The sequence below is a fragment of the Anopheles stephensi genome, chromosome 3 (genome assembly GCF_013141755.1).
Source record: "Anopheles stephensi strain Indian chromosome 3, UCI_ANSTEP_V1.0, whole genome shotgun sequence".
Lineage (NCBI taxonomy): Eukaryota > Metazoa > Arthropoda > Insecta > Diptera > Culicidae > Anopheles > Anopheles stephensi.
Window position 1 is genome coordinate 45,640,633 of NC_050203.1, and position 27,648 is coordinate 45,668,280.

The window sequence follows — 27,648 nt, forward strand, 5'->3', positions numbered from 1 at the left end:
TTAAGTTATTAGACTAAGTTCTCCCGGTTTGTGTCGGGTCATTGCTTGGAATGGTCACCTGAGGACCAACTGTGAGTTTATACGCTACTTGGTAATGTAATAAATCGTACTGATAGCAATACGGCCGAGACCGTCCCAATGGAATGAAACAAAATGAAACAAATGAATTAGGCTGCAATATGCGTGACGCAGCCTACAAGTACGCAGCTTTTTTACTCTGTAACCAACAGCAGCCGAAATGGATACAACAAAATGGCTGCGTACACTACGGCTTCGGAGTTGCCGATTTCTGCTACCAAAAACCACTGCCAGCATATCTCTTGTTTGTGGGTGCCAAATGATCGAGTCACTTACGGTGCGTCTGGAGTCCATTCTGCTAAAATACACAACCAGGTTTGCTTTGCATTTCTGGAGAACTCCCGTGGAGTGTAAGCGCACTTTCTTCTGGCACTTTCGCTGCGGTAGTTTGCCTGCGTCACACATAGATAGATCCTTCGCTCGCGGAGCCTTTTGACAACCGGATCTACTCGCCTACTCTGGTTAACTGACGTAGAGGAAAGCCATCGCCGTTTCGGTTGCTCAGATCCGTTCCTTGAAGTGTATCCCCCTAAGTTCTTGTACTCGCCAGCGACCCCAGCTTAACCAGCTGTATGTTTATTAACTTTAAGCTAGCTTTAATTAGCTTCAAGTGAGCGCCTTGCGATCGGTTGCAATTTTAGTTAGTTTGAAAATCGTTTAGTTAGCCTCACAAGAGGAGGATCTGTAGTAGAGGAAACGATTTGAACCCAACTGGGGAATGGGAAAGAATATACAGCGGGATTGTTTGCAGCAGCAAGTTAGCGTACTGACCAAAGGAGCACCACAGGTAATTCATGATAAAGCATTTGACATTTGTTCCCGTAACAAGACAGATACTGTTTCGGATGGTACACCTAGTGCGCTGCCCATGCTCGAGTCGATCAATATGGCGCTTGGACGACGGGGACCAACACACCAATGACTGCGCTATGCATCGTCCACAATCAGGGACGCAGTCAGGCGTCCTCAATCCTCAAGCCAACTCGTGGCATGTTTGAGGAATACTAAAAATTAGCGTAAAATCAGGACACTTTTTTCATACAGAGGCATAGATACCATCAGGACAGTATAAGGCAATTAGGATTGCTCAGTCATCGATGCTCCTGTAGCAATAAATCCCGCAGGACTTACCACAGATTGGGCACCACTCGTCTGATTCGCACATTCGTTGAGTGACAGAGGGTAATTTTTGGACAGACAGCACCACAGAAAACCGGCTCAACTGTAACCACAAATAAAAACCCCACCGGCAAATTTTGCATTTTGATTTCCATCTCGAATATTGATTTATTTTCATAATTATTTTTGTATATATATATATCATCAATAACAGTTCAATAGATTGGTACCGTTTTTTGTCTCGTCTCTCGTTTCGCTTCCTTTTTTTTGCCTGTCGCTTCACGGGTTCATGTCTTCTGCTCCACTTTATTCCACCCTTGCTTGCTGGCCCTTTTTCGATCCTTTTTGTTTTCGCACCACACAACAATGTTACTACCATTGTTTCCTACTATCCATTTGTCCGTACCTTTTCTTTGCTACGCTGATCGCCATTATGAAGTGACATTAAAAGACACCACCGTGGTGGATGCCTTCCTCGAGCGCGAACAGACTCGGACCAATCAGTCGTATTAGTCTATATATGTATATGTTGTATGCCGTGTTTATAACAACGCGTGTCCGGTAAATAAGCGTACCCAGTATAGTAGTAGTATCGTGAGCGACATGTAAACTATGTGGTTTGTATCGCCAAGACTCGTGTGTCCGAACCAATGAAGCATGTCGTCAGGCGACGGGTGTTTGGTTGTGGTGTTGCGAACACGATTCGAGGGTACGATCATGCTGTTCCCTCGCGAAACGGTGTATAAAGTGGGACAAAACAAGAAGAAACTATAAAAAAAGCTCTTCGAAAGGGTGTATAAGTTGGGTATGTCCTTACAGAGAGTTTGGATTTGGGGTGAATTTCAGGTGAGTTTAATTTCGTTACGGATTTCGTAAGCTTGTCCTGCATTCAATTCAGTTTCGTAAGCGTTCATTTTCTCTAAAGTGGATAGAAAATTGATATGTCTCATAATTTCAGCACAACTGTCCGCTGTGGCGGCGGCAGGTGCAGCAGACCACCCATCGGGGACAAATCATGTGGATTCTCGCCCCATTCCCCCATCAAACTACTAGCTTCGGTTATTCGGTGTAAGTCCATTGATTGGTTGTGGTTAGTAGTATTTATCGGAGCGCCACCACTGCACGCTCCTAGATACTGTTGGGATAGAATACGTGTGGTCCCAGGCATGGGAACAGCTAACATAGAAAAAGGGTCGCGATAGGAGGGCGGTTGTACAAAACGAGCCAAGATGCGCTGTGGAAACCCCGTCCGGTATAATATGTACACCTATCTACAAGAAGCAAAAGCTGACGACGACCATGCGTAGTACATGTAACGCTAGGACTTGTTATCTTTGTACAAAATATCTTACAAACAAACGCAAAAACTGACGCACACTCACACACAGACTCAAAACAGGTTTAACAAATGCCGGGCAAACAAACACTCTTCGCCAGTGGAACTAAAACGGCTTCACCACCACCATCATCATCATCATCAACAGAACATAGATAAGATGATCCTCGCCGCACACGACGACACGATCAATAAAGGCAATACAGTATATGGTAAGGTGACATTTAAAAGAACACAGCGCGCGCGTGTGTGTGGTTTGTTTTACAAACGATGATTTCTCATTCGCATGGCTGCTGCTAGCCGGCCCACTTCTTTCAGAATGTTTGAATTCAGCTCAACATCAACGCATCCCCCCCCAGCAACGCCGAATCGGTTTTTTTTTCATTTTTGTTTTTCTTTTACTGCTGCTTCATCCATTATCGTTATTATAATTTTAGGCTAGTACTTGCGTGTGTGTATATATATTAGTAATCACAATACGTTTTTTCTTCTTCTATCCTCTCGCTCTCTCTCTCTATTCTCTCACTTGCTTTCCCACCTTTTGCTTTAGACACGTTTAGCCCACAAAAAGAAAGCAGTTGAATGTGTTGGTTACACACTAGCAACTATGCCATTTCGATTGCGAACTAGCAAATCAACTAACTTGCCCGTCCTATTTCGATAAGTACATTGAATGAATCGATCAACTTTCTTCTTCCCGGAAACATACAGATGGGTGTGCTACTACTACTGCTACCACTACTACTGCACACACCATACTATTGCTTCAAGATTCCGGCTCGATTTGTGCAGTACTGTGTGGCTACATTATGCTATTCACTACCGCTTGCTGCTCCGTAAAATATTACTATCTGCTGTCACTATCTGCGGCGTACGGCCCGGGGCACGCGGACAGACAGACAGACACGCACTACAAATAAAGCTTCATAAGCCGTAACGTGATCGGATTTATTTCGCATTTGTTTGAGGTTAATAGTAAGTGTGAAGCTGCATTACTAATAGTAGTTATTATGGTAGAAGGTTGTTGTTAGTAGCCGATCGGTATTGCGCTTCCCCGGATCGTGATCGTGCGGATAGATTTGGGCTAGATGTAATAACTGTTATTTTGTCTACAGATTTTGATAAATCAACGCTTTCGCTTTTTGCTAACCGGGTAACGACCATTCTTGCTAGCGTGTGAACTGTACCGAGAGATATTTCTTGCTCTTATTTAGCTATTGCAATAAGGAAAAAACTGCAAAAAAGGATCCAAATATGAGGAAAGGACAATAGAAAATGGCCCCATGAGTGCATGTTTAAGATCCGAATGGAGAAATTAGAAGGAAAATCAAAAATTGTAACAGTTTTACAAGTGAGACAACAAAAGCAAATAGTCTGTTTGCCCCACATCTTTCCTAGTCAAACACGGTAAGATTGAAATGCATGAACGAATAGTGTAAAAAACGGGGGAAGGAATATCTTTTGCTGGAATGAAACTGAGAAAACGACTGAATGAACTGGAATGAAACTCTACTTGTTTTTCTGCTAATAGAGGAAGAAATTAAAAAGGAAAAACGAGAATCGTACTGTAAAATGCTGCTCATGAGAATGTTTCGTTCACGTAACTCGTACGGTTTAAGTACTGTGTAACAACAGTCGCTGGCGCTGCTCTCAACGTAAGTAGAAATGAGTCCCAGTTTAACGCGGTTTGTCTTAAACAATAAATCGCAACATTCGTCGAGGATGGGGACAGGTCCTACTTTAGGTTTGTTTGAGCCCCATCGACGTAGTGCGTATAACAATCAAGTAGTTCCGATACAATTAGCTACCATTCAACGATTACCTCTCCCCACGAAAGAAAAAAAAAAGGAAACAGAATCCCCCCCACTTTCCCGAAAGCACCAAAAAGAAATCTGGGAGCGTACATGTGCGCTTTTCGATTTCGATACGATAACGGAGCCGCCACACGCCGCGCTTACAGATGGACCTGGAACGTTTGGGCCGGAGGTTTGGGTGGTGAGATGAATGGGTTCGTGCTGTGTATTTCCGGCTTTGCTACGTCGGCCACCCATTCGGCATCGAACGGATCCGCCGCGTTCAGCGACTTGGCCCGGTTGTGCAGTGAAGGCGCGCGGCGTGGTGATGGGGAAACATTCTTCACGATCTGCCCTAGCCACTGTTCCGGGTTGGGCAGCGGGGAAGCCGTTTCGATTGGGACAACTACACTGGAGGTGGCCATGCTGCTAGCAGAAGAAGAAGCACTCGCCGCCGCTATCGTATCCACCGCCGCCGTTCCCGGAAATCCGCCACTGGCAGGAATCGTGGATGCGGTAGTATTGCTGGCGATGGCGCTACTTCCGGTACTGCTGATACTGTGTGTGGTGTTGTTGCTTGCACTGCTACCCAAGGCGGATAGATCCAGCGTTTGCTGCTTGTTGAGTGGGGAGATGGATCGCGGCGGGATCGTGGGCACGACCGATAGGGTCGGTAATGCCGATGGGACGACGTCACTCGGCCCGTTTCGGGCAAGCATCATACCCGGAACGTATTTGCTGACGACCGCCGCGGACGTTACCGAGGATGATGCCAGCGTGCCAGTGGTAGTGATGCTTGCAGTAGTGGTAGCAGCCGTAGCGGCCGATTTAAGATGCAGCTCTTTGTTGAGATAAAAATCGTCCGCATCGTTTTTGGTAAGCAGCGACAAGCCCTGGCTCAGCTCCTGGCACAGCTGGCTGACCGTGTCCGTTGGCTGCGGGGACACTTCTGGAATGGGCGAAACAGTCGTGCGCTGTGGGGTGCCCGGCTCGAGGAAGGCTCGCTGCCGCTCCGCGTTGGACGGAAGATCATTTATTCGCAGCGACATCTGCCGCTTGAACGGGGACGCCGAACCGATCTGCGTGAAGCCACGGAAGCTGCCCTGACGTTCCAGCATCGAGGGTGTCGCGTGTGGTCGCTCAATCGCGAACGGATTGTACGGTTTCGCGGCATTGTTGTTCTGCTGCGGTGCCACTACCGCCGTATCGGCTGCACCGGCCGCCAACCGTTCCGTCATCGTTTGCTGCCTAAACGACCCGGTACGGGTGAAGGTGGAGTTCTTCATGTCGAACGTCATCGTCACGCCACACTCCTTATCACGTCGCTGCTTGCGCTCCAAGCAGACGGCGAACGCGCAGCCCACCGCATGAGACAACCGTTCGCCCGAATCTTTCGTGGCCAAAAACCCGTGACACATCCAGCGGCGCGTCGTACCATCGCGGCAGATGTAGCTGAAGCCTCGCTCATGATTACGATCCGGCGCACAGAACGAGACCTTTTCGATAGTTTGATCCACGATCAACCCCTTTGTGTCGTCCTCAACTACGCGAAGCCCATCGCCGCTAACATGCAGCTGGGCCCGTATTGCACGTCGCCTCGAGTTCTAAAACAAAACCAAACGGAAACGATCATTTATAAAATACGCAGTCGCTTAAGCGCCTAAGCGCAGGTTTCGGTATCGCAAAACTTACTCGTAACACCTTTAACGCCTCCTCGCACACCTGCATCCCACGAGATTCGAATACTTCAACGCATCCCAAGTACTTCACCGCAAATGTGCACGTTGCCGAGCGTACTGCCTGCTCGTCCGATTGCCACTGGTGGGGCTTGGCCGCCTCCGGAACACGGTCCTTGCGTCGGCGAAACGAATCGCGGAATGATTTGCGCAATCGATCCATTTTCTTTGGTGATCGTTTACTCTGTCGGAATGAGGCTGACTTCTGCAAATGCATTATTGGGGGTAAAAGCAATCCAGAGAAGGAATTAATATAGTTTATACACTTTCATACAACTAGAGTATTATACTACTTTTACGAATGGATACACCGCCGCAACTACCTTTTATAATTGAGTTCGAATGTTATACTAACCGTATTTTTGACATCTCCATACGTTCCACGGGTAAACCCGCGTTCCAGCGGTTCGTGCGATGAATTGGAATTACCCATTTTGTCGGCAGTTCTGCCCGGTTAAAAACTGCTAGTTTGGTGATCCTTTTTATATCGCCTTTTTTGTCTTATTGAAATGTTCAACTACTGGTTTGAGGTAGAAATGTAGTTGCCTTCCTCACTGATCTGATCTGATCTGATGCTGCTTATTTATCACATCTATCAAAGTACGTTAAGCACTTGTTCTAAAGCAGAAACGACTTAGCCATTCGCACTGGACAAAAAGCGGTACCGGGATCTTTTTGCAAGTATGACAGAAACATACACACACGGCACGCGGATTATTTAAAGCCAGTCGCGCGTTGAAACAGCTCGTCTCTGTTTGGAGCTTTACGTTAGAATATGCACCGTCGCCTAAGATTAGACCGGAACAAGGGTGCTGCTATGCGTGAAGATATGGCTCTGGTCACATAACCACATGTGAGTCATAGGCACCGACCGATGATCGCTGGGTATTGTTACAAGTGCAGAAGGTTTCACTGTAAAAGAAATATCAGTTGAAATGCTGTCGATGTGAACTTGCAGAAGCGGAACAATTCATGTCAGTTGAGGGAGAACCGTTTCAGCAGCACATGCATCATGTTTTAATAAAACCACAGTAATTAAATCGATCACACCCGCCCGCTGACTAATCACAGCATGACAACGCGCTACAAGACAGAAGAGAAGAAGCACCTAACACATCCAAGATAGCGATGAAACTTCGGTGGATCTACCAACATTTGCCTGTGCAAAGACCCCATATCACAGTAACCTATGCGTTATCCGTTATCCGATCGAAAAGCTAGATGTTTTAAGCACTGTTCGGCGGCCAATGAGCACATTGAAGTGATTCATTGGAGGCATTCTTTTTAGTAGAAGCATTTGGCTGCATCTTTCTAGTCTCTCCGTATTACGAAAGAGTAATCAATAATGTTTCTAGCTTGACGAAGGTACAGATGTACAAAAATCGTCATTTCTTATTTCCAAATCCAATCAAGCCACGAAAATGGCTGTTTAATGTGAGAAAATTAACTTGTAATCCACTTTCACTACACTTAACGCACCAAAAAACACTGGAAGAGTGATGTATACTGCTGCCTACACTTCAAATCACCCCTAAAATGCAGCGAGCGCAGCGCATTCGTTTATGGACGCTTATTTATTACCGAAAAACACTTTCAAATGAATTGTTACCATTCTGTCACAAGTTCAACTAGGCAGAAAGTGCATTTGCCGCTTCCTGGATGATTTTTTCTAGCCAAACAAAACACTACCCCTGGCTCCCTGGCTTCAAACGTTTCCATGCGACCCTTTTTTTCGCTGCACACTGATCACACATATTTAAAAACTTCAATCCATATCCCTCTCGCTAGGCTGGCTGGCTACCACCTAGTTTTTTTGTTGTCTTTTCTTTCGGTAAGCTTGCCACTTACTTGTTCCCGCGATATGTACGCGCGACCCTGACACCGTCTTGACGACGTCAGACCTGCTGTGTCTGCTGCTGCAGAGATATGCACTATGGCTCTGGAGGAGAGTTGCTGACTGCCGTTCAAAAAAAACGCCCAACCGGTTAGCTGCTTTGGGTGCGTTCGATATGAAACTTACACACACACAAGCAAACACGCGGGAACGGTTCGATAATGACGTCGCGCAGCTTAACCGTGTGCTCGCGTCCCATACCAACGCTGCTCACGGAACCAAAGCGATTCAGAGTACGCGAGACCAAACAACAAAGTGACCACCAAATGCAGCAGCTTATCGTGTAATAATCGAACACACAGTGACATTTTTTTAAGCTCCCTCTCTCTCTCTCTCGCATTCGATTTGGGACCAGTCGTTCTACAGTGTGGGTGATCGCATAACGTGTGTTACAGCTCAGCTTTGCTATGGTAACGGTAATAGCAGGCGCCTGTTTTGCACCAATACACCGGTACGAGACCAGCCAAAGCTTACCTGACGGACGGACGCCAGCCACCACACACGTTCGATATCTAAATATGCGTCTAGCCTCGTCGCTTGAGGAATCGCTCTTCTAATCCACCTAAGGGGGGCTATAAATCTTTTACTTACAAGCTCAGAAATGAGTTCTTATTCCACCATTAGCTTCGATTCATATTGGAAGAGCATTAGCTTTGATTTCTTTTCCATGCTCTACGCAGGAACGCATTAAGTTGGACGTCTACATGAGCACCAAGAAGGTACGAAAGTGTCACCACTAAAACATGTGTATATTTTACCAAATTTGTAAGAAAAAGTAAATTGGCTTGTAAGTGTAGCAAAAATCGATCCAATTATTCTACACACGGAACTTTAACTAATCATGACCGCCGATTGCTTTGCTCCCGGTAGTAAGACTCGCACCAATGGCTATATATTACACAGATAATTTCTGTCTCCGTGGTTCCTCGCCATTTCTGGCACATCGCTTTGTCGCGATCACTTATGTAATAATAGATCCGCAGGCCTTGGGTTCCAGGTATCATTAGTACCTTGGACGGGCCCGGAGTGGCGGAGTGCAACCAAATCATTCTAATATGCAAACCACCCGGATGGACGGACAGAAGCAGTTACGGTTCGAGACCTTAGAAAAGAAACGCGAAACCAAATTACAAGCTTTCCTAGGGACGTCCTTAATGTCCTTGTGGCTTTTGTTTATCGATGGCGCGAAAATGTGGGACGAATATAACCTTTCGGTAGGTCACTATGCGTCATTCAACTCTGTATCGGTCGGCAGTTTGCCCTGAATACAAAAAATACACCTTATCGGAATGTAGTTCGGTTCGGCAACACAAATTCACACGCTTCTTTCACTTCTTTACAGGAATCGAAAGAACCATTATTAGACGGCAATAATGAATGCGGTGGTGCACAGCCAGCCAGCCCGCCCCTCTATTTTATGGTTACACATCGGTTCGGGTATAACTGTGTGGCGGCGGCAGCAGCAGCAGTGGCAGAGTATTGCGATTCACCGCACATTTGAAATTCCCAGGGTTTCCCCTGCGCCGGTTAGAATATTTCAACATCGCATGCGGCACAAAACACAGGTCAGTTGACCCACCACGAACCAATGTGAGCACAACACTCTCTGCATTAGGGCCGCACTCACTAATGCAATGCAATGTTCCCTTCTTCTTGTTCGGAGTGCGGAGCTCACATGTCGATAGCTGACGCACTCCTTCAATGCACACCAGCCAATCGAAAGTTAACAAACCGGTAGAATATCGTGCAAATCAAGCCATGGCAACGGGTTACCACCAAGCCTGTGTGTAAACCTTTTAACCGATTACTGAACAGCGCGCTAGGGATGGATGTGATTACCTGAATCGGTTTATCGGGGTAGTACGGATTTTTGAAGCTTATAGGACAAAACGATCAGTCGAACGAGAGATTGAAAGAGATCGCCAGCTGCATGCTGCGTAACTGAGCGTTAGTCACCATAATCAGTGAGCATGAATTCGAACAGACTTGTTGAATGCGTGTCTGCTCGTTTGCACCAGTGTCCAACAGATTAGTTGGACCTGCTGTATCACAGTAAAAGCTTTGCCTTATTGCTAGAAGACGCCCCCAAAACGGTTCAAAATCAGCGTTTTTTGTTTAATTCCTTGAGAACTTCCACTCACTTTCTTCTTCACGCAAACTGCCAGCCAGCCATGTTCGAAGGGCCTCCGTCGCCTCGTCCACATAGGGTAAATAACAATAGACTACATGGCAACGAATTCGGGAACAATGGTTATCAACAGCCCCAGCTCAAGACGGTTGAAACGGCTTGTGGTGGTTCACCTCTCGAATTCGCATTCGAATGCCCAAGAATTCCCACCGGAGTCTTTCCCCCCCTCCAATGCTGCACGCTTACACCTCTTTAGCGTTCGCCTCGGCTTAATCACACACACACACACACACGGCCCAAAATGAGGCGGCTGCAATAGAGAAGATCTTCAACCATCTCCGGGAAGGGATGTTGTTGGTGACTTAGAACTTTCCCCTTCCAACTACCGGTGGCACATTTTGTGCGGAACTCTTCGCTCCTTTTTACTTCCCTTACCCGAACAACTAACGACTCTGGGTTTCAGCCCTTGCCAACCAAATCCAAACCCAAAACTAGCAAATTCCTTCGTTACGCTCTCTTTTCCCCGTGATCGTGTCTTCGCCGTTTCTTGTGACCTTCGTTGTCGTCTGCTACGGGGCTTCCACCACGCCGGAGGTGTATATCAAGGAAATGAAAAATTCCAAAACCAAGCGACTGGGAAGGGAACGTTTTTTTTTTTTGCTAATTTATGCTTGGGAAAATTTCACACCAACCGTTTTTCCCTCCGCACTAGCTCGCTCGCTCGTCACTCTACAGTAGGGTCGTCGCCGCCGGTCGGTCTTCGGGTTGGCATTTTCCAAACCAAATAAGCTCGGACCGGGCGCGCTTTTAATCAAACTGTACTATTGATAATCCCTTCCCCGTTTTCTCGGTTGCTCAGTGGGAAAGGCTGGGAATTATTCAATCCTGGTGGCAAAAAGAAAAGAAAAGGAAATCCATTGTTGCAGCTCATCCGTGAGGAGAGTACTGGTGCCTCTTTCCTCGAATGGGAAACCCCCTAGATGGATGGACAGTGGCTGAGAGTGGATGTTAATAAATATTTTGCTGGTGCTTTTGCTTGGTCTTGTTGTTCGAACGATGTGAACATTCTTTGTCCACCAACGGGACAAATTATGGCTGATCGTATGAAGCACGATCCAGCCTCAAGCGAATCGTGAGAAAGTGAATATAAACGCCTCAATGCTTTGCCTTCCTTTCCTTTGGAAACGGCCACGAAAAAATCAATATACAAATTAAGCTACGCTTGTTCCTATTATTTATAAATAATTTCTCAAAAAATCGGGAGCTTGTAAAATTATCAAATTCCCTCGTGCAAGCTGTCATTGACCTCGCTCTGGGCTGTCACTCGCGGCATGGACACTTTTTTTCCCCTGTGTGTTGGTCGGTCGATTGACAAAAGCTACCCCATTGCCGGAAAGAGGACGATTATGACCAACGTTCTGCTTAGCGAACCGGAACCGTTGATCCCACAACAACAGTGCCGGGAAGTACCGGTAAAGTGTATGTGTGTGTGTGTGTGAGTGTGAGTCTCTGCAGAAAACATACGCGCGGACGTCACTGTCACACTCTCGCTCTGCAGATGGTGTGGTGGGAAAATACTACACCGTACTTCCTTTCCCCCTCGTCCCTGATGCCTGCTGTGTCTGCCTGCTCCTCTGATGCGTGCCTGATGACACTCCACACTTATAATAGGACCCCGTAATCGGTGCAATATTGGAACATGAGAGGAGCGACAAACAGCAGGAGCAGGGTGGCGGCCACCTAGCAGAACGTTGGTCGCTCGCCATGCTTCTTCGAGCATGCGGCCGGTAATTTGTGTGTTCTTAATTTTAAAGTACTTTTTTTTAGGGAAACCTCAACCGACTGTATTGGTTACAGTTCCTGGGCGAACGATACTGTTCCAGGTCCCAAGTTCCAACCCTTAATGTCGTATGATTTCTTGAAACAACCGTAGCACCTTCAGCCGAGAAGTTGCAATGATTTTAATTTAAAAACTTTAATCCCGACTCTCTCCTAACCCTACCCCTAGCCCTAAACAATCCTTGCCCAGCGTGGAAACGGAATTTGCAATGTGCGCTAGCACACGTTTTGCTCATCGCCGCTAAATAACCATATTAAATCATGCACGTGTCGGTGTCGCAAGAGAATATCCGGCTTAGCTTCGTTGGCGGCGGCGGCGGCGGCAAGGAGGAAGATGTACACGCGCCGTGACTCCGATTGGACCCAGCAACGTCCGGAAGACTGCACGACCAGCTTCCGGACTGAGGAACCGGAGAGCTCTTCCACCAACTACGGAACAATAATACGTGGAAACTAATATTTCCCGAGCTCGACGCAGCATATTGCTTCGTGGATGTACCTCCGGGAGAGTACGTGGTCTCTAGGTCTTGGAATGGCATTTTATTATAAGCCAAAAGAGGGCCGACGTTTCGCGAGAAAATAGTCTGTGGCGCACACGGCATCCCTTCCCACCAGAATGAATGCTCACCACCCAATCAGCCCAACCAGCAGCCACTAGCTGAGAACGCATAATTTTCACACATTTCCTGCTTCTAACGAACGCCGTCAGCCGATTTCCATATCGGTCTCGCTGCTCGTTGGCAATCTAATCACGACTCGTTAGAACCGTAGCGAGCGACAAAAGAGGCTGCGTGGAAAATAGGGACGCTCTTTCTTGTTTTTCCAGGCCCATTTTTCCCACCTTCACGAAGGTTTGGTTCCGTGCTTTTTTAATGTGTCAATCCTAAAAAAGGAAATTAAAACACTTCCGCAACCAACACTCAACGAAGAGGTGCCCACCTAACCTTCTTCAAGTGGCACGGCCCAGCCCTTCCCTTCAAATGTTTTTTCCCCTTACACACTACTCAAACAGTAGTTTGGAACAAATTCGTGCGACAGATCCACTAACACACCAAACTGTTTCATAAATTACGAACGAATTAATATCCGTCATCTGAACGATCAATGAGAGAGCGCAGCAAAGCGAGGGAAGGAAACCCGAATTTTTACTGGGTGGAAAATTTAGTTGCCGTATAAAATGCACTGCTGCAGCATCTTTTCGATCGGGGGAAAAAACAGATGGTGTGTGTGCGGCATTCGCATTTCCATCCAGGAAAATAGGAAACGAAAGAGCGTTCGATCGAACGAGGGCTGGATGGATGCAGTTTTCCATCGTTAAACAAAATAAATAAGCGTGGGAACTGCGTATGGTAAAAGCGCGCGGGGGTTGGTTGGTTGAACAGGCATCGGGAAACTGCCCTGCAACAATCCAGCCAGCCAGCCAGCCTGCCAGTATCGGAGTCCATCACGCTTTATTTCATGGACCAGCTAATTATTGTAATTGAATAAATGTGCGTGAGATGGGTGAAAATGAGAAAGTAATAAAGAAAAACCCACAGAATCAAACGTGGTTGAGCGTTGATCAGCGTTGCGGCCGTAAGTGAGTGTTGGTTTAAGCATGTACATTCTACGTGTGTACCTTCATTAATCACTTTCAGAAGTTTTATAGATGTAAAGGATAATGGTAATGACATTCGAAGGTTTTACATTATATATTTACACTTCTTTTGTCTTGAAGTAGCAATAATGATTATCAAGAAGGAAAAAGGTTGACCTTAATATCTCGCCACTTGTGGATCCGTAGATTTAAATTCGATATGTGTCCTCCTCCTCCTCCGGCATCGTCTTAACAACAAATGAAGCAGAATAGACATTTACTGCATTTCTTCCCACGCGACCCCCTTTTACTCAATCAATCAATCAATGGCCGTCTCACCCGGCGCCCTCTAGCCTAGTGTCGTTATTGTTAAAGCACACACACACACACACACCACGCCACACATCTTCTGTCCTCGGATGCCCTGTCTGAGCTGCCCTTAGGATGTCCAATATTTCGTTCATTCACCTCGGCAGCAACTGGTGTTGTATCAATTACTTTTGTGCAGCGACGACAGGGAACAACGGGATGGGGATGGGAGCGAATGCTGCGCAAAAAGTGCATCGATACAGAACCGATTCATGTTACGACGGCGACTACGACGACGACGACGACGTAGTGTGACACTGTGTGACGTTGACATCCATTGGGGCGGAAAAGGTAGGAGAATCCACTTGGAGTGGTTCTTCTCCGGAGGAAGTAGTTAGCCGGCAAAAAGACAAAGAGCATGGCTACTTGGCTGTGCAGTATAAATAACAATCTGTTGGACGTTTTGGACACCCAGAGGAAATACGTTTATAATTGCTACAACTCTGCTTCTACAACCCAGCGTGTAGTAAGCCCATATATAACTGGATGATCATTAGCTTTTGGGGTTAATAATATCTACTGCAGATGATAGATGGTCGGGGCGGCTTGCAGTAAAATTGGGATGTGTGAATATAACACACATTGAAAGGTATCTCCAGCCCGAGCGATGATCAAGGGATTTCTTCTTGAACCCTTTATCTCGAACTCTCCGATAGCGGTAAGGCACCACACCAAGCCCTTCCTTGATGCACAGCAGGGAGCTGATGCCCAATTGATTTTGGGTCAAACTAACTGTGAATAAAGAAAAAGCATCTTTATCACTGGCATTCGTTGGCCACAAACTACGCCCAAAAGTAAATATTTTCCCAGGTTCGGCCCACTATGCGGAGCATCGACAGAAGGAAGCAATTAGCACCAATTTCCATCTTCCAAATATTGGTTGCAAGAGCGCATAACGAGATGGAAAAGCGTCTCGGCGTGAAACTACTTCAATTGAGGAAAAAGATTCTTTATTTGGATTTGCTGTTCGCGCTATCTTCTTCTTGGCTTAGCAATCTTTTAGATCATGCCTACCATTTCTGGCTTATCGGGGGGAGGAGAGACTTATCGACCACGTAGTTGTACAGTTAGTCCTCACATTACGGAAGGACGATCGGAGTGGGATTTAAACCCCGGTCCTGCCGTATAAAGAGCGGCACCTCTGTCGCTTCTACCACCGAGCCACCGCCCCACAACTTTATTATATAATATTCGACTTTGGCAATGTGGGGTTTTCAAGGTTTGTGTTAAAGATAGAGTAAAGTATGTGAAAAAGTGAAGTAGTTGCTCAATCACTGAATGACGTGCCTTAAAATAGTTAAAACAAATTTTTCAAATAATTTGATGAATCAAGCATAGTTTCGACTATCTTCAACCATTCTGCTTCAGCAGTTTCTTCGTTTCTACTGCATTACATCTTCGCTTAGGCAGTGTCCGGTGCCTTGTTCGAAATTCACTCTCCAATCAGCTCCCAACCCTACCCACACGGTCAGGTGAACGCTATATGGATGAGTCACCGACAATCCGTCGAACGGCAGTTGAATTGAACTCGGTTCGATTTAATCCTCCACGCGGTATAGGACGACGATGAATCATACCTGCGCCCGTGATTGGACCACGACCACTGGTTCCATGGGTCACGTTATGCTCCGATGAGCTATCAACATTCCAGCATTCCACTAGTGGGCAGAAGGCATTTCACGTGATTTTTAACGATTTTCGTGTTACGCTGTCGGACCACACACACACTCACAGCCACCGGAGAGCAGTTTGTACTGTAGTGCCACTACATCTAACTGCAGATCACACGAGATAACACGAGCAAATCACCCACTAGCCTCAACCACTTATGCTGTTCCGATCACTGTTAATTGTGTTAATTAAGTGCTGTTGTAGTGTAAGCCCCCATGCACCCATTCCTAGCCCATAAAACAGTGGGATTTTCTTTTCGCTCTTAAATACCACCAATCAGACTGTGAGCCGACCAGTGATAGCACGACCGCCGTGTGGCATGGCATGGCATTCGCATGGAAGCGACGATAATTAATTCAATTTCGTCAAGGACAGTTCTATAAGTCAACTGGAATGGAACGCGCGTGTCGGGTTGTTCGCACCCTTTGCTCAGATGTTGCTCCTACCCCGTTATATTATGCTGACAATTCGATTATTGAATGTTGATGCCAGCCAAAAGCTGCTGGTCAACGGAGAAGGAGAGCCATTTCAAGCATTAAAAAATGATTTGATAAAGCTTGTTGGGGATTTTGCAGTCAAAAATAGCAGCTGATAACGGTTCCATTTGGCTAGTCAGTCAATGGTTATATTTAGAAAACGCTCTATTAAAGGCAATTAATCTGAACAAAAATTGACGAGGCGAGCTTCTTTGGCTCTTCAAAACAACAAGAGGTCTTGGCCTACCATTTCTCGATTCTTTCGCTTATTTTGGCCCTTCGTATTGGATCAACACGGTCACCAGTCCACCGTTTCACGTAGCGATAGATGTACATTTCGAAACTCAAACCCATAATCGATCGATTGCGGGTGCAAAAAAGAAAATGCACCAAACCAAGATAAACAAACTCGAACAGACGCGTTACCTACGAACATAAGCTTGTGGCAAAACACAATAACTGCAAGCTTAATGAACCGTTTTCCACCTCTTTCAAGGCCTTTGACCGATGTACATGATCGAGCGCATAACTATGCGGGGTCGTGAACAAAGCACACACGTACAAATCAGGGCGGAACAGCTATTTTCCTTCGAATCTAGGTCCGCGATTATTTCAGTGAGCAGTGAAGGCAACTTTTTAAGACGCCCGAGTCGGTGTGTGTGTGTTTGGTTTGGTTCATGAAACACAAACAAAACCGAAAGTATGGCCATTAGAGCAATGGTATCGAAAGATGTTTCGCCAGTCAGTCAGTCAGTCAACAGCAGAAGTACGAGGTCCCATGTGTGTCAGCTGCTGCTGGCTCGCTCGCTGTTGTAAGTTAAATACGATCTAGCCAAGCGTGCGCTGCTGCACTTCTTTTGTAATTCATTCTACCGCTCCTTCCTGCAGGAACATGGGAGCAGATGTTACAGGCACGCAGGCCGTAACGTCGGGATGCGAAGTCTTTCCATCTGCCGCATTTTTACCATCGTTTTGTTTGCGTCCTTCGTAACTTTGCTGCTGTTCGTGCGTGCGTGTCCTTCAACGCTCGTAGAGAAATGCTTTTTATTTATTGCAGCGTCTTTACCGATTAATTAACAAATTGAATCGGCTATCAATCGTTTACTTATCCGTGAATCGCTACCAAGACTGCTCTCGACTGCACTGTCGTCAAGCACATCTTTACTGATTCCAAGGCACATTGTGCAGTAGAATTCGGTATTGGTTAAAGGAAACATCAACGAGCACGAGATATTCGTATCCCTTAAGCCCGGCGGCCGGATGTTTGCACCATCGATTACAATATCCGCACCACAATCTTGTCGCGGAGGGCGAACGATTTCTCAGACAAAAATCCCTCACCCACACACAAGAAACTCCCATCCAACCGTATCGCCGTTGTCAATAGGCGGCCCCCGCTGAATGTGGTATGGAAATGGCATCCGTCGTCGTTTTCCCTTATCCGGTGGTGTCGTCGTACAACTGCAGACGACCCTTTTTGCTCAACAGGTGCCATTACCATGTGATAAGTTTTTACCACTACGAACGCTCCACGTGCTTCTTGGGGAGTCGTCTCTGGCCTTTGTTTACTTGTGTACCTGCTTCCTGAAGTAGTAGACATTCCCTTGGGCCGCGAAACAATTATGCTACGGAATTATGCACCACACAAATAAAAGCACCAATGCCTGACCCCGTGTCCGTGTCTTATGCGGAGCACATAAACGCACCTCGGGAGTTCTGTTTTGAGCCTCCAATGAACATTGTACATTGTCCTACCCTAATCCTAACCCTAATGCAACACGATTACACTCACCGTACAAGTGATTCGATTGCTTTCAAGCTTCGAACATGATTCATGTTTGGCAAATGGACTCAAAATTGCGCAGCAAGCGGCTCGGGGTGCGTGTTTTGCAAAATGAAGTCATAGCAAAAAAAGAAAGAAAGCAACACAGCAGCGAAACAAAAAACTCCGATCAAGCCAGGTGGTGATGGAAAGTCCGTTTCTTGCGTGGCACCACAACTTGTTTTGCAGTTTTGAGTGCAGCAAAGCAACAACGACCGGCCATCGGATCCATCGCGCGAATGCGGGGTTCGCCGGCAGCCAGAAACGTTTGCGAAGAGAGATTGAGCCTGGCGTTGTTCCTTCGAGTTGGGGCGAGCCGGAGCAACCGTCCACAGCACACAGAGAGTCAAACTGGTTTTTGCCCACCTCGGCACCGAACCGGAGGAGACAACCAGCATTCCTGAGTCTTGCGCATTGATCAACACACACCACACACACACACAGGAACAGAGAACACGTTTTTCAACGGTGGGGTGTGTATGTAAAAGATGGCAGGAGGCGTGAAGATGTAGTAGACGACAGCTCCATCATGAGTGAAGTGATGTGCGCTGCTGCACTTCTGATGCTTTCGATTCCGATGATCATCCGACAAGAAACTCTTGGCGATATTGATTGACTTAACACACAACTCGGCTGAACACCATCCCCACCCAGACACTCCTTTATTCTACTGCAAAGCAATGCAACGAACTCGGAAACTGTACTGGCCCGGTCGAACAAAATTTGAGGTTTTCAAAGTTCTGTTACCCACTTAGCGCCTCATCGAGAACTAGGGACACTCGAAGCTCGCCACACTACCGCCGATGGGACAGCGGGATCGGTCATCTGACTTGCACCGGCAAACAAAACTTCCAGCTCACGCAACACATTCCCTCCAACTAAAGAATGGCTAGCGCGATTTGGCTGCCTGGAAGTCTCCAAATGTGTGCCTCAAAATTTGTTGTCCCCACATCAAACCCCTTCCTCCTTCCTTCGCTTCGTTTAATTCGTTTATTACCTACACTGCCCCGGCGATTGCGAAGAACCCGCGCAGAAAAAAAAACGAAATGAAATAGTTTACTCCTGTGCAGGCAAGTTCCTGACACATAAAAATGGAAACCCACATGCCGTAGAAAGGCGCGCATTGCGCATTCGGGCGACCACCAGTGTCGGCCCGGCGGCCAAAGCTAGCCATATCCAGCGGACACTTTTTAACCATCAAATTGGCACCTCGTGTCCGCCGCGGCCCATCTAAAACAGCGGGGTTATCAGTGCAAACAAGCGCAAAACAGATAAAGCAAACGTGTGTACTCCTCCTCCTCGTCGGTGGAGTGAGTGATGCTGGCTGGCTGGCTGGCTACCCAGTATGATCTGTGTGAAAACATGTTATCATGCCGTAAGTGTCATCCACCAGAGAGCGGCGAACCGATATAAGGTCACGTTATAAACAATCCAAACAACAGCCCACCATCAACCGGGATGGTGTACTATACGCCGCAAACGTGCCGGAGACGGATCGCTCTTGTCCTTGTTTGCTCAAGACGTTGCTAAGATTTTAATGACATTTACGACCCTCCGCTAGACGAGTGAGCTGAGCGGTCATTGTAGCCGAACCAGCAGCAGAACCCTCTGATAAGTCAATTTAAGGTAGGAAAATTACCGTACTCCCACGTTTCAAGCAAGACCGGGTAAGGACAGGTAGGTACACTGATAAGAAGCTTGCGGCATGTGGTTCGCAACAATCCGCCACCGAAAGGGATTCCATTCACCTGCGGGCTCCCACGTGCTACGCACGCATCCCCGTAGGGATTATAGGAGATAAATACGGTGCGAAAAACAATTTGCTTCGACTTGACCGTAAACCGTAAACACGTCTCCCAGAAGAGCACGGGCAAAGCGGACGTGTCCTTGGGAGATCTTCCTGTTTGGATAGAACTCCTGTAATGAAGTGCCGGAAGGTCTGGATGGATTATCGCATCTTCGGAGGTTTTATTTGCATCGTCTGGACACGCTCTCGGGGACCACAAAAATCTAATCTAACCCAGAGGTAAATGAACACAACCCATTAAGATTTTCATCATCCTTTCCTGCTTATCGTCTTACGAAGGACATAAATCTCTTTTGCATAAATCGAAATAATATTTCAAAACCCGTATGAGGTTGAGAAGCTGCAAGAACCTTAAGCGTGATCTTCAAAAAGAACGAAACGATCGATCTGCTTTGAGTTGCAAAAATTGGAATTTCTTCTATATAGCCATCCCCTTACCCAACCCAAAAACCGGTCAACAATATTTTACCCACGAGCTGTTTAAAAGGCAAGGAGTAGGTAATCCTCCCTCCAACCAAACCTGGGCTCGATCTTGTGGCGCACACCAATACACGAATGCACGTTGGACAGGCGAGCTGTGGTTTGAATGGGAGGTACGTCAGCATCCAGGGAGCCCTATGGAGTTGGGCGTTGTGTTCGTATGGGAAGAAACCGGTTTGGGACAGCCGACAAAATGCTGGCGAGAGACCGTCCGAAGAAAACCTGCTCGGCTGCTTGGTGTCGACGGTAGAAAGAAGGTGATTCTACACACACGCACGCTCGCTATTCATGGCCGACACGATCGCGTTCTCAGGAATGGGGGGATGAGATATTCTTCCGTGGAACATGGTGTTCAACAGCAAAAAAAGCTAGCCATCCATACTGATGATGAGGTTCTTCCAATGCAAATGATTGAATCCGATGGGTTGAGGCTGCTGCTTAGGATCGATTCCAGGAAGCGGCTAATTGGCCGGAAGTGGTAAGTGTTTTAAGTACACCTGCACGGGAAGGCAAATGTGAAACTAGAAGAAAACTGTTGGCAGAATTGAGCGAAACGTGGTGTGAACATTCTCCCAACATTTTCGTGGGATGAGCGTGGTGGTGAGCGGTGATCGACATCTTCCGACAATTCCCTGCCATCCGTGGTGGGACATCGAACCTTTTTGCAACAGGTTTTTTGGTGTGTGTACTTTTCTTTGCTATGTTGACGTGTGCGTTTCTGCTGCGATTCTCCTTCGACTGACATAATTTTCTTCTCGCGTACTTCACGCGCTGCGCCAAACGATGGCGGCCGGCGATGATGAGCTTTTGCTTTACCTTTGTTGCTGTTCCCGGTTGCGGCAGATGAAGCCAGCAACAACGACGACCTCAAATAAGATATACACCTCGATAATTAGTGCCGTAGCAATAGCACCAACACCACCATCACGATGAAATTCACACACTAATGGGGGCTCTATATCCACGTATCACGAATTTTGGTTGTGCTCACACCAAACTGATGATTCCCTTTCTTTCGCACCAAAGACACGCACTTTCGTTTCCGTAGTTATGGCAACTCGAACTGAGGATCGGTGTACATAATTGACGTGGTTGCTGGGGCTTTGCAATTCTTCTCTCTTCACTCACTCACTTTGCTAGATTGCATCTCAAACTTTTCATCATCACTCCATCATACCACATCACTCACGCGATCATCATACCACACACCAAAACACACACGCTGGCGGACGACGCAGTGACGGCTCGGTACGCGCTTCTCCGAACTACCTCAAACAAAAACTATTTCATTGAACAGGCGGCCACCTCGAACGACGCGCTGCCCGTAACGGTCGAACTTGAACCGTTTTACAGTGCCACACACACATACACCGCCAGCCAACACACCGCAACCAACTGCCAAGCGGTGAAGTAACTACGCACGCACACCAGCGCACAAACTCGATATCGAGCAGCTTACGCACACGCGACAGAAAGAGAGCGAATGCATTACACTCGATTATGGGCTATTTTACTTATGTCTGTGCAAAGTTAAGCATTTAAATTAGTATTTTTTGGTTAAATACATTAAATGTGATTTAAAGTAAGTAGAATGCATCAGGATTTGAGGAATTTCCGAAACACACGTGAAATCAGCGTGCAATTGATCTAAACTCAACGAAAGTGAGACAGGTGAGAAAACTACTCGAAACCGGAACGGTGAGGAAAATGTATCTACGATTTGGGCACACTGATTCAAGTGAACGGATTGCTTGTCCAAAATTTATTTTCTTATTTATTTTAATACTTAAAATATTTCATTTATCAAATGCATGTTAAGAGTAAAACGAGATCATGTAAGACACTAAGAGCAAGATATTACCAAAATAAGTATTTTCTAGCTAGACAGTTCACCTTTCTCACAGTGAATTGTTCACTTTGTGTGGTTTCGAGCAGTTGTTTCATCTGCTCAAAGTTTAAAAAATACACACACTGATCCATCGTTCTTCCATGAAATTTTCCTTTATGTATGTAATGCAATGGTTTTAAATTTGATCTATTTAATGCACTAAAGGGTAGTAATTGTGTTCGGTCCCATTTTTCATTGGGAAGTTACTTGTTTGCTCTTCAGAAAAAACATGATTTTCAGAAGAAAAAAACAGCGTGCGTAAACTGCTCGATATTGAGAATGTACGCAGGTGTGGGAGGTCTTCAGCACGGCAGTGTGTTGGATGTGTGTGTGTGTGGTGTCCCGAAAAACGGTTCAAGTTCGACCGTTACGAACAGGGCCCGTCTGTTCAATGGAACAGTTTATGTTTGAGGTAGTTCGAAGATGTGCCGAGATGTTTCTTTCTACGGAGGCCTTTCATGGCGATCACCTCCAACGTGTGTTTTGGTACGGTGTGCCCGTGATCTCTATTGTGATTTACTGTTGGTGCGTGTGTTTTGACCGCCAAATGTCGGTTGATGTCTTACCTGATGATCACATGTTTCCAAATGTTTACGATACTATTTAACGATTAGCCGGCTTATTTTTTTCTTTCCGATCTTCTGATGTTTGCCATTAGTTTATCTATTAATATTGTCCATTTTGTTATCCCCAATTATTCTTGCAAAATTTAAGTTACAACCGTAACATTCATATGCTCTTTCGTAGATTTGTGGTAACAATTACCATTCAGGTAGGGGACATTTAGGTGGATCGTCCATTACCATTAACTCATTACCGAGACCTCTCGAGGTTGCAGTGCCAAATGAGAAGAATTAACATTTTTTTAAATTATTATCAATTGATAAGAACATAAAATCGCAGGATCCAGGACGACTTTACAGCAATGGTAGAGCAACTCCGCACGGAATTGTATCCGCGATCAACTTTGCCCAAAAGTTTTTTTTTACTTTTTCGTACCAAAGAAGGGCTTTACTAAAAAATAAAAAAGAAACGAAACAAAATTACTCACCCTACATTCAAACGCTTCAACATCCTTGTTGCTCAACACCTTTAAAGGTCTCAATCAACAAGTGATTCACTCTCAATCCATTCCATTCGATGAAACTGAATTGCAATCGCTTATAACATTACAAAAGTAAGTACGTGCATCGTCCATTTCGTACAAAATCCCCAATGATAAGATAAATCGATAATCACGTTTGCGTTTGACTAACATCTGTATCACATTTATGGAATGATATGAAAAATCAATGAATCCTCATATCGGCGCATAGCTTTTGTGACTGAGTGAGCAACAAATGAAACGACTATTTTCAAAAACTGTTTATGCAGAGCAAATTTTGAATTAAAGTAATATCGTTGGCGCCACTTTTTGGTATGATAGAATGAGTATAAAATCCCTGACAGATTGTTCCTCGTTAGTCAATACGGCGCCAAGCCGTCTAACTATAAATATAAAAATAGATTGTTCCTCGTTAACAGGACTTAGTATAATTCATTTTGACGATAACCGCGCCGGTATTCACACGGCAGGACCAGGGTGCAAATCCCATCCAGACCGCCTTCCCCGTACGCAAGGCTGACTACTTAACTAAGGGTAAAATTAAGTCATAGAAAGCCATAAACGGTAGGCCTAGTCCTATCGAGGTTTGAGTGCCAACGAAGAAGAAGAAGAAAGTAAATCTTTCGTGATTTGTCCCACAAGTAGTGGATTTTCCATGGCCATGACTTTTAGAACCCCGGTAGTTCATGCCAGACTTAGAGGAGTTAAGAAATGTTGAGATACCGGCAAGGGTGCTAATTAGCCAACTAGTCTGCTATTGCCTGAAGAAAAATTACATTAAAAGTACCAGCAATAACCACATGAATACTTTCTATAGAGCGATATAATTGATCAAACACTTTGGAAAAGCTCCTAGCATCCTTCGCGACGAAAACGCTCTGCCGGATGGCCAGCTCTATGACCTGTACAAGGATGTTACTGTATCTTATCCATGTCATGAGAATTGCACCGGACAACCCAACCCAGTTCAGTCTTTTTGGTTTTTCTACATGAACAGAGATATTTGTTCGGCCCACACTGAAATTTGATGGTGATGACATGAATAGGCCCTGGAAAAATGAATGGCTAACAATGGAGTTCGATCGATGACTTCTTCAGCAGGGCATCCAAGGTTTTAGCACACATGAAGTAACTTATAGAAGCAATTACTTGCTAGTCAAACAATACAAAATCCTTAGCCCCTTTGTTTGGATTTATGATCGTTCTGCTTAGTCATCTAGTGCCTTGCAAAATTAATAGACAAGATTATTAGCTGTAAAATTAGTACTACGAGGACTATAAAGGAACGGTTCTAAAGAGATCCAATCCGTTGAACTAGACTTAATGGATCATCACCCCTTAATATTCGGTGTGTACTTAAAATATAGTCCAAATGCTGATTTCCGTTAGTGAGCGAAACAGTTGCATTCGAAATAAAATTCAAATCCAAAAGGAAATCTCTTCTACTGGGATGAGAAAGGGGGCAGATCAGATCGAGGGCACATTCACTTAGCTGGTTACGCACTTTTGAGCACACAGTTTCACGTTCGCCGTTTTGTTGCTAAATTTGATAGTGCATCCGTCCGTTCGGATGCTTTGGGTTACAAATATAAATGTTCTTCCAGTTCGTTGCACAACGACGTATCGTCTGACCGGAAAGGAAGTGTAGTGTGTAAGAAGAGTGTAGGACACAAACATTTAGTGTCTCTCTGTGGGTGCAAACGTATGCTAAAAGCCTCCCACATGGCTGGGAGGAAGGAACCAACCAACGCCAGCCATCGGGGCAACATTACAATGGAAAAAGGGTGCGACACTGTCGGGCCGTTGATATTGGCAAAGAGATCGTCTTGCAACCTACATTATGTGTGATGTAGCTTAACGCGTTTTGCATGAGTTAACCCTTCGGATTGTTGGAAGTAAACATAACGCACGTTAAAAAAATAACGAAACAACAACATTTGAGCAGTTGTTTGTGGAATTTCAATTGAAACTCAGTTCTAAAAATTTTAAAAATTGCAATAATTTCAAGCTTTTTACGTTCAAAGGAAAATTGACGAACTAACAGAGAGTGTCATCAGATTGCTGGCAAAGCCAAGGGCAGCAAACGCTCACGTATTTTCAGTTTAAACCCGTTCCTTTTTCGAGGCGCGAATGATGATGTTGATGACGATGATGATGATGGAAGATGTAAACGGAATGGTGCAGCCAAAGCCACCCATGCCAACATTGCCTTGTAACGGTCGCCAAGCAAAACGAGGTCAACTAGATTACACAATTTGCACGACACTGCAACTCCAAACTTCAAAACGTATGGAGTAGGCTAAGAAAATCGGATTACTGCAATCGCATCGAGCCATAAAAGGTATCTTCCCTGCGCGCTAACATCCAAACTGGCGGAACAGTTGTGGCACAGACACCTGTCATACTTTCGGTGTACGACAAATTTATTAGCTCTCCAGCTCGTACCAAAGGGGTTTGAAGGTAAGATATTACTCTTATCACTTCCTAACTTAAGATCCATATCACCAGCGCACTTTATGCTGCTGCTCATCGATAGAAGAAGCTTTCGCGCTGTTACATAACTTTCGAGGCGACTCGCAACCCTTGCTTATGAGTTCTTTGTTCACGGAACGGTTACTGTGGAACTATCTCAATCGATGAATATTTGATAGATTTTAAATATAATGCCAATATGACGTCCACAGGGAACATAAAAATGTTTGCTAGTCGTTTGGGTGTATCCATTCATAATTCTACACAGTAGCATAATCATAGGCTACAAAATCCAACTTACCTTGCTGTGATGTATCGGGGTGAGGGTATGTGTTGGCCGATGCGTCTAAATGGTTATCTATCGGGCCTCGGTACCTAAGTTGTTGTGGATGCGGTGGAACGTCTGCCACGTGGAATCGATTCCGCGATAATGGTTAAAACACGACCCCGGAATCGTGGTGCATCGAGGAGTGAACGCTCCACCGGTGTGAGATTTCGAAATCGTGCGATACGAACCAATCGTTGTGACTGATTACGGCAACGTTTCTGTGTTGTGTTACGTGCTGGCGTATGAACTGGAGTCAGTCGTCAACATCGGGAAAAACTATGCACAATGCCACTATGCGGGCAAATTTTCTCAGGCCGCATTTATCGCGAGCTTCACACCGATCTGTTCGTCAGCTCACCTGTTGTGAGGGAGTGGGAATCAGATCATTACTGCGGGGGAAAGAAAGTGCGGCATATCTTGACGGCGTTTGACTTATTATGTGTACCCTCAATTAAAAATTCGAGTTTCACTTTTCTTTCACTAACGGTGCGTCAATCTATTCCAACACTTTTGCTTCCTTTTCCATTTTCGGTTTTCACTGTTTCATTGAGCGCACAAAACACCGAAAAAACGGAAATTTCTAAACTTCAAAGACGATTCCAAACCATCGCTTAGCGGATGTATGATTTTCTCTCACATTCAACCTTCCCCACGGAGATCATTGGAGCTGGGAGTTTTGTTGTTTTTCACGTACTTGGAAGAAACCCGCGTGCACACACACACACTCACACGAACCTACTTTGCACACTTACACACTGATACACCATGCGGGCTTTTCCGGTGGTGGAAATTCACTATTCAAACACAACGTCGTCGATCGCAGCAGTAGGCGACTTTTGCAATGCCTACTTCGCGTAGCAAGCACTGATTGCGATACGATGTACACGGGCTATCGGCATGCTCTCTCTCTAATGAAGGAAGAACATGCACGAACGATTTGAACCTTAGCAAAGGCCGTACTTTTCGCTAAGCAGAACACCATACCCCGCCGTCTTCAGTATCTGCGCCACATCTGTTTGTGTGTATGCAGAGAATTTTCATTTCGGGCTTGACGTGACGAAAAACACCCACTTACCGCATCGAAAAGAGTGAGAATTTAATCGATACAATGCTCGGTTCCTGGTGCTGGTCGTCGTACTGGCCATTCACAAACCTTTGCCTTGGTCGTTGGTGGGTAGTACGCGGTTGAGCCAGTCCCCAACAAAGATGCTACTTGCCCCCGTCAGGCTAACACGCTTCACTAATGCGTTCGGTGGCTTTGTACACGGTGGAAAAGAAATGTAGCTCCAGCAGAATGGGAAACCGACGCGAGCGCTAATAACTCGAACACACACTTTAAGGCCTGCCCCCCGCGACACTGAAGCTATTTTCCGTACGTTTCCATGCCAGCAGTACCAGCCAAGCAGGCATGGAAATCGGAGCCGATGTAGTTTCCACCACACAACACACACTCACAGTGTGGTAGTACGATTTCGCGAGCAAACGCCGTGAGGGGTGGGTTTTAACTGAAAGAAAATCGCATCTCCACGATATGTGCGAGCTGCGCTGACTCCATGCGTGCGGCTCTCCGTGAGAGATCCGAATTTGGCACAGTGGATGTCGGTTGTACCAGTTACTGGTCAAATTTGGGGAAAAACATATTTTACTCATCACGTGCTTTTGATAAAGTAAGTAGTAATGGAACATATTTAGCGATTTGCTTTTGAATATCCTACCAAGTAAAAATTGGAA

At 45.8% G+C, this 27,648-nt stretch overlaps 1 protein-coding gene across 6 annotated transcripts; it reads right to left on the minus strand.

Moving 5' to 3' along the window:
• Positions 1-1,458: 1,458 nt before the first annotated feature.
• LOC118511095 (protein numb) lies at positions 1,459-27,399 on the minus strand. 6 transcript variants are annotated; one of them, XM_036053800.1, is made up of 4 exons: positions 20,941-21,285; positions 6,418-6,974; positions 6,019-6,267; positions 1,459-5,930 (listed from the first exon to the last, which is right to left on the minus strand). In XM_036053800.1, the coding sequence occupies exons 2-4, from the start codon at positions 6,493-6,495 to the stop codon at positions 4,488-4,490; spliced, it is 1,770 nt and encodes a 589-aa protein (XP_035909693.1). In that variant the 5' UTR covers positions 6,496-6,974; positions 20,941-21,285; the 3' UTR covers positions 1,459-4,487. The 6 variants fall into 6 exon arrangements, with proteins under 6 accessions (XP_035909693.1, XP_035909694.1, XP_035909696.1 ...); XM_036053801.1 differs by lacking the exon at positions 20,941-21,285 and adding an exon at positions 18,585-18,720; XM_036053803.1 differs by lacking the exon at positions 20,941-21,285 and adding an exon at positions 18,589-18,718.
• Positions 27,400-27,648: the final 249 nt, after the last annotated feature.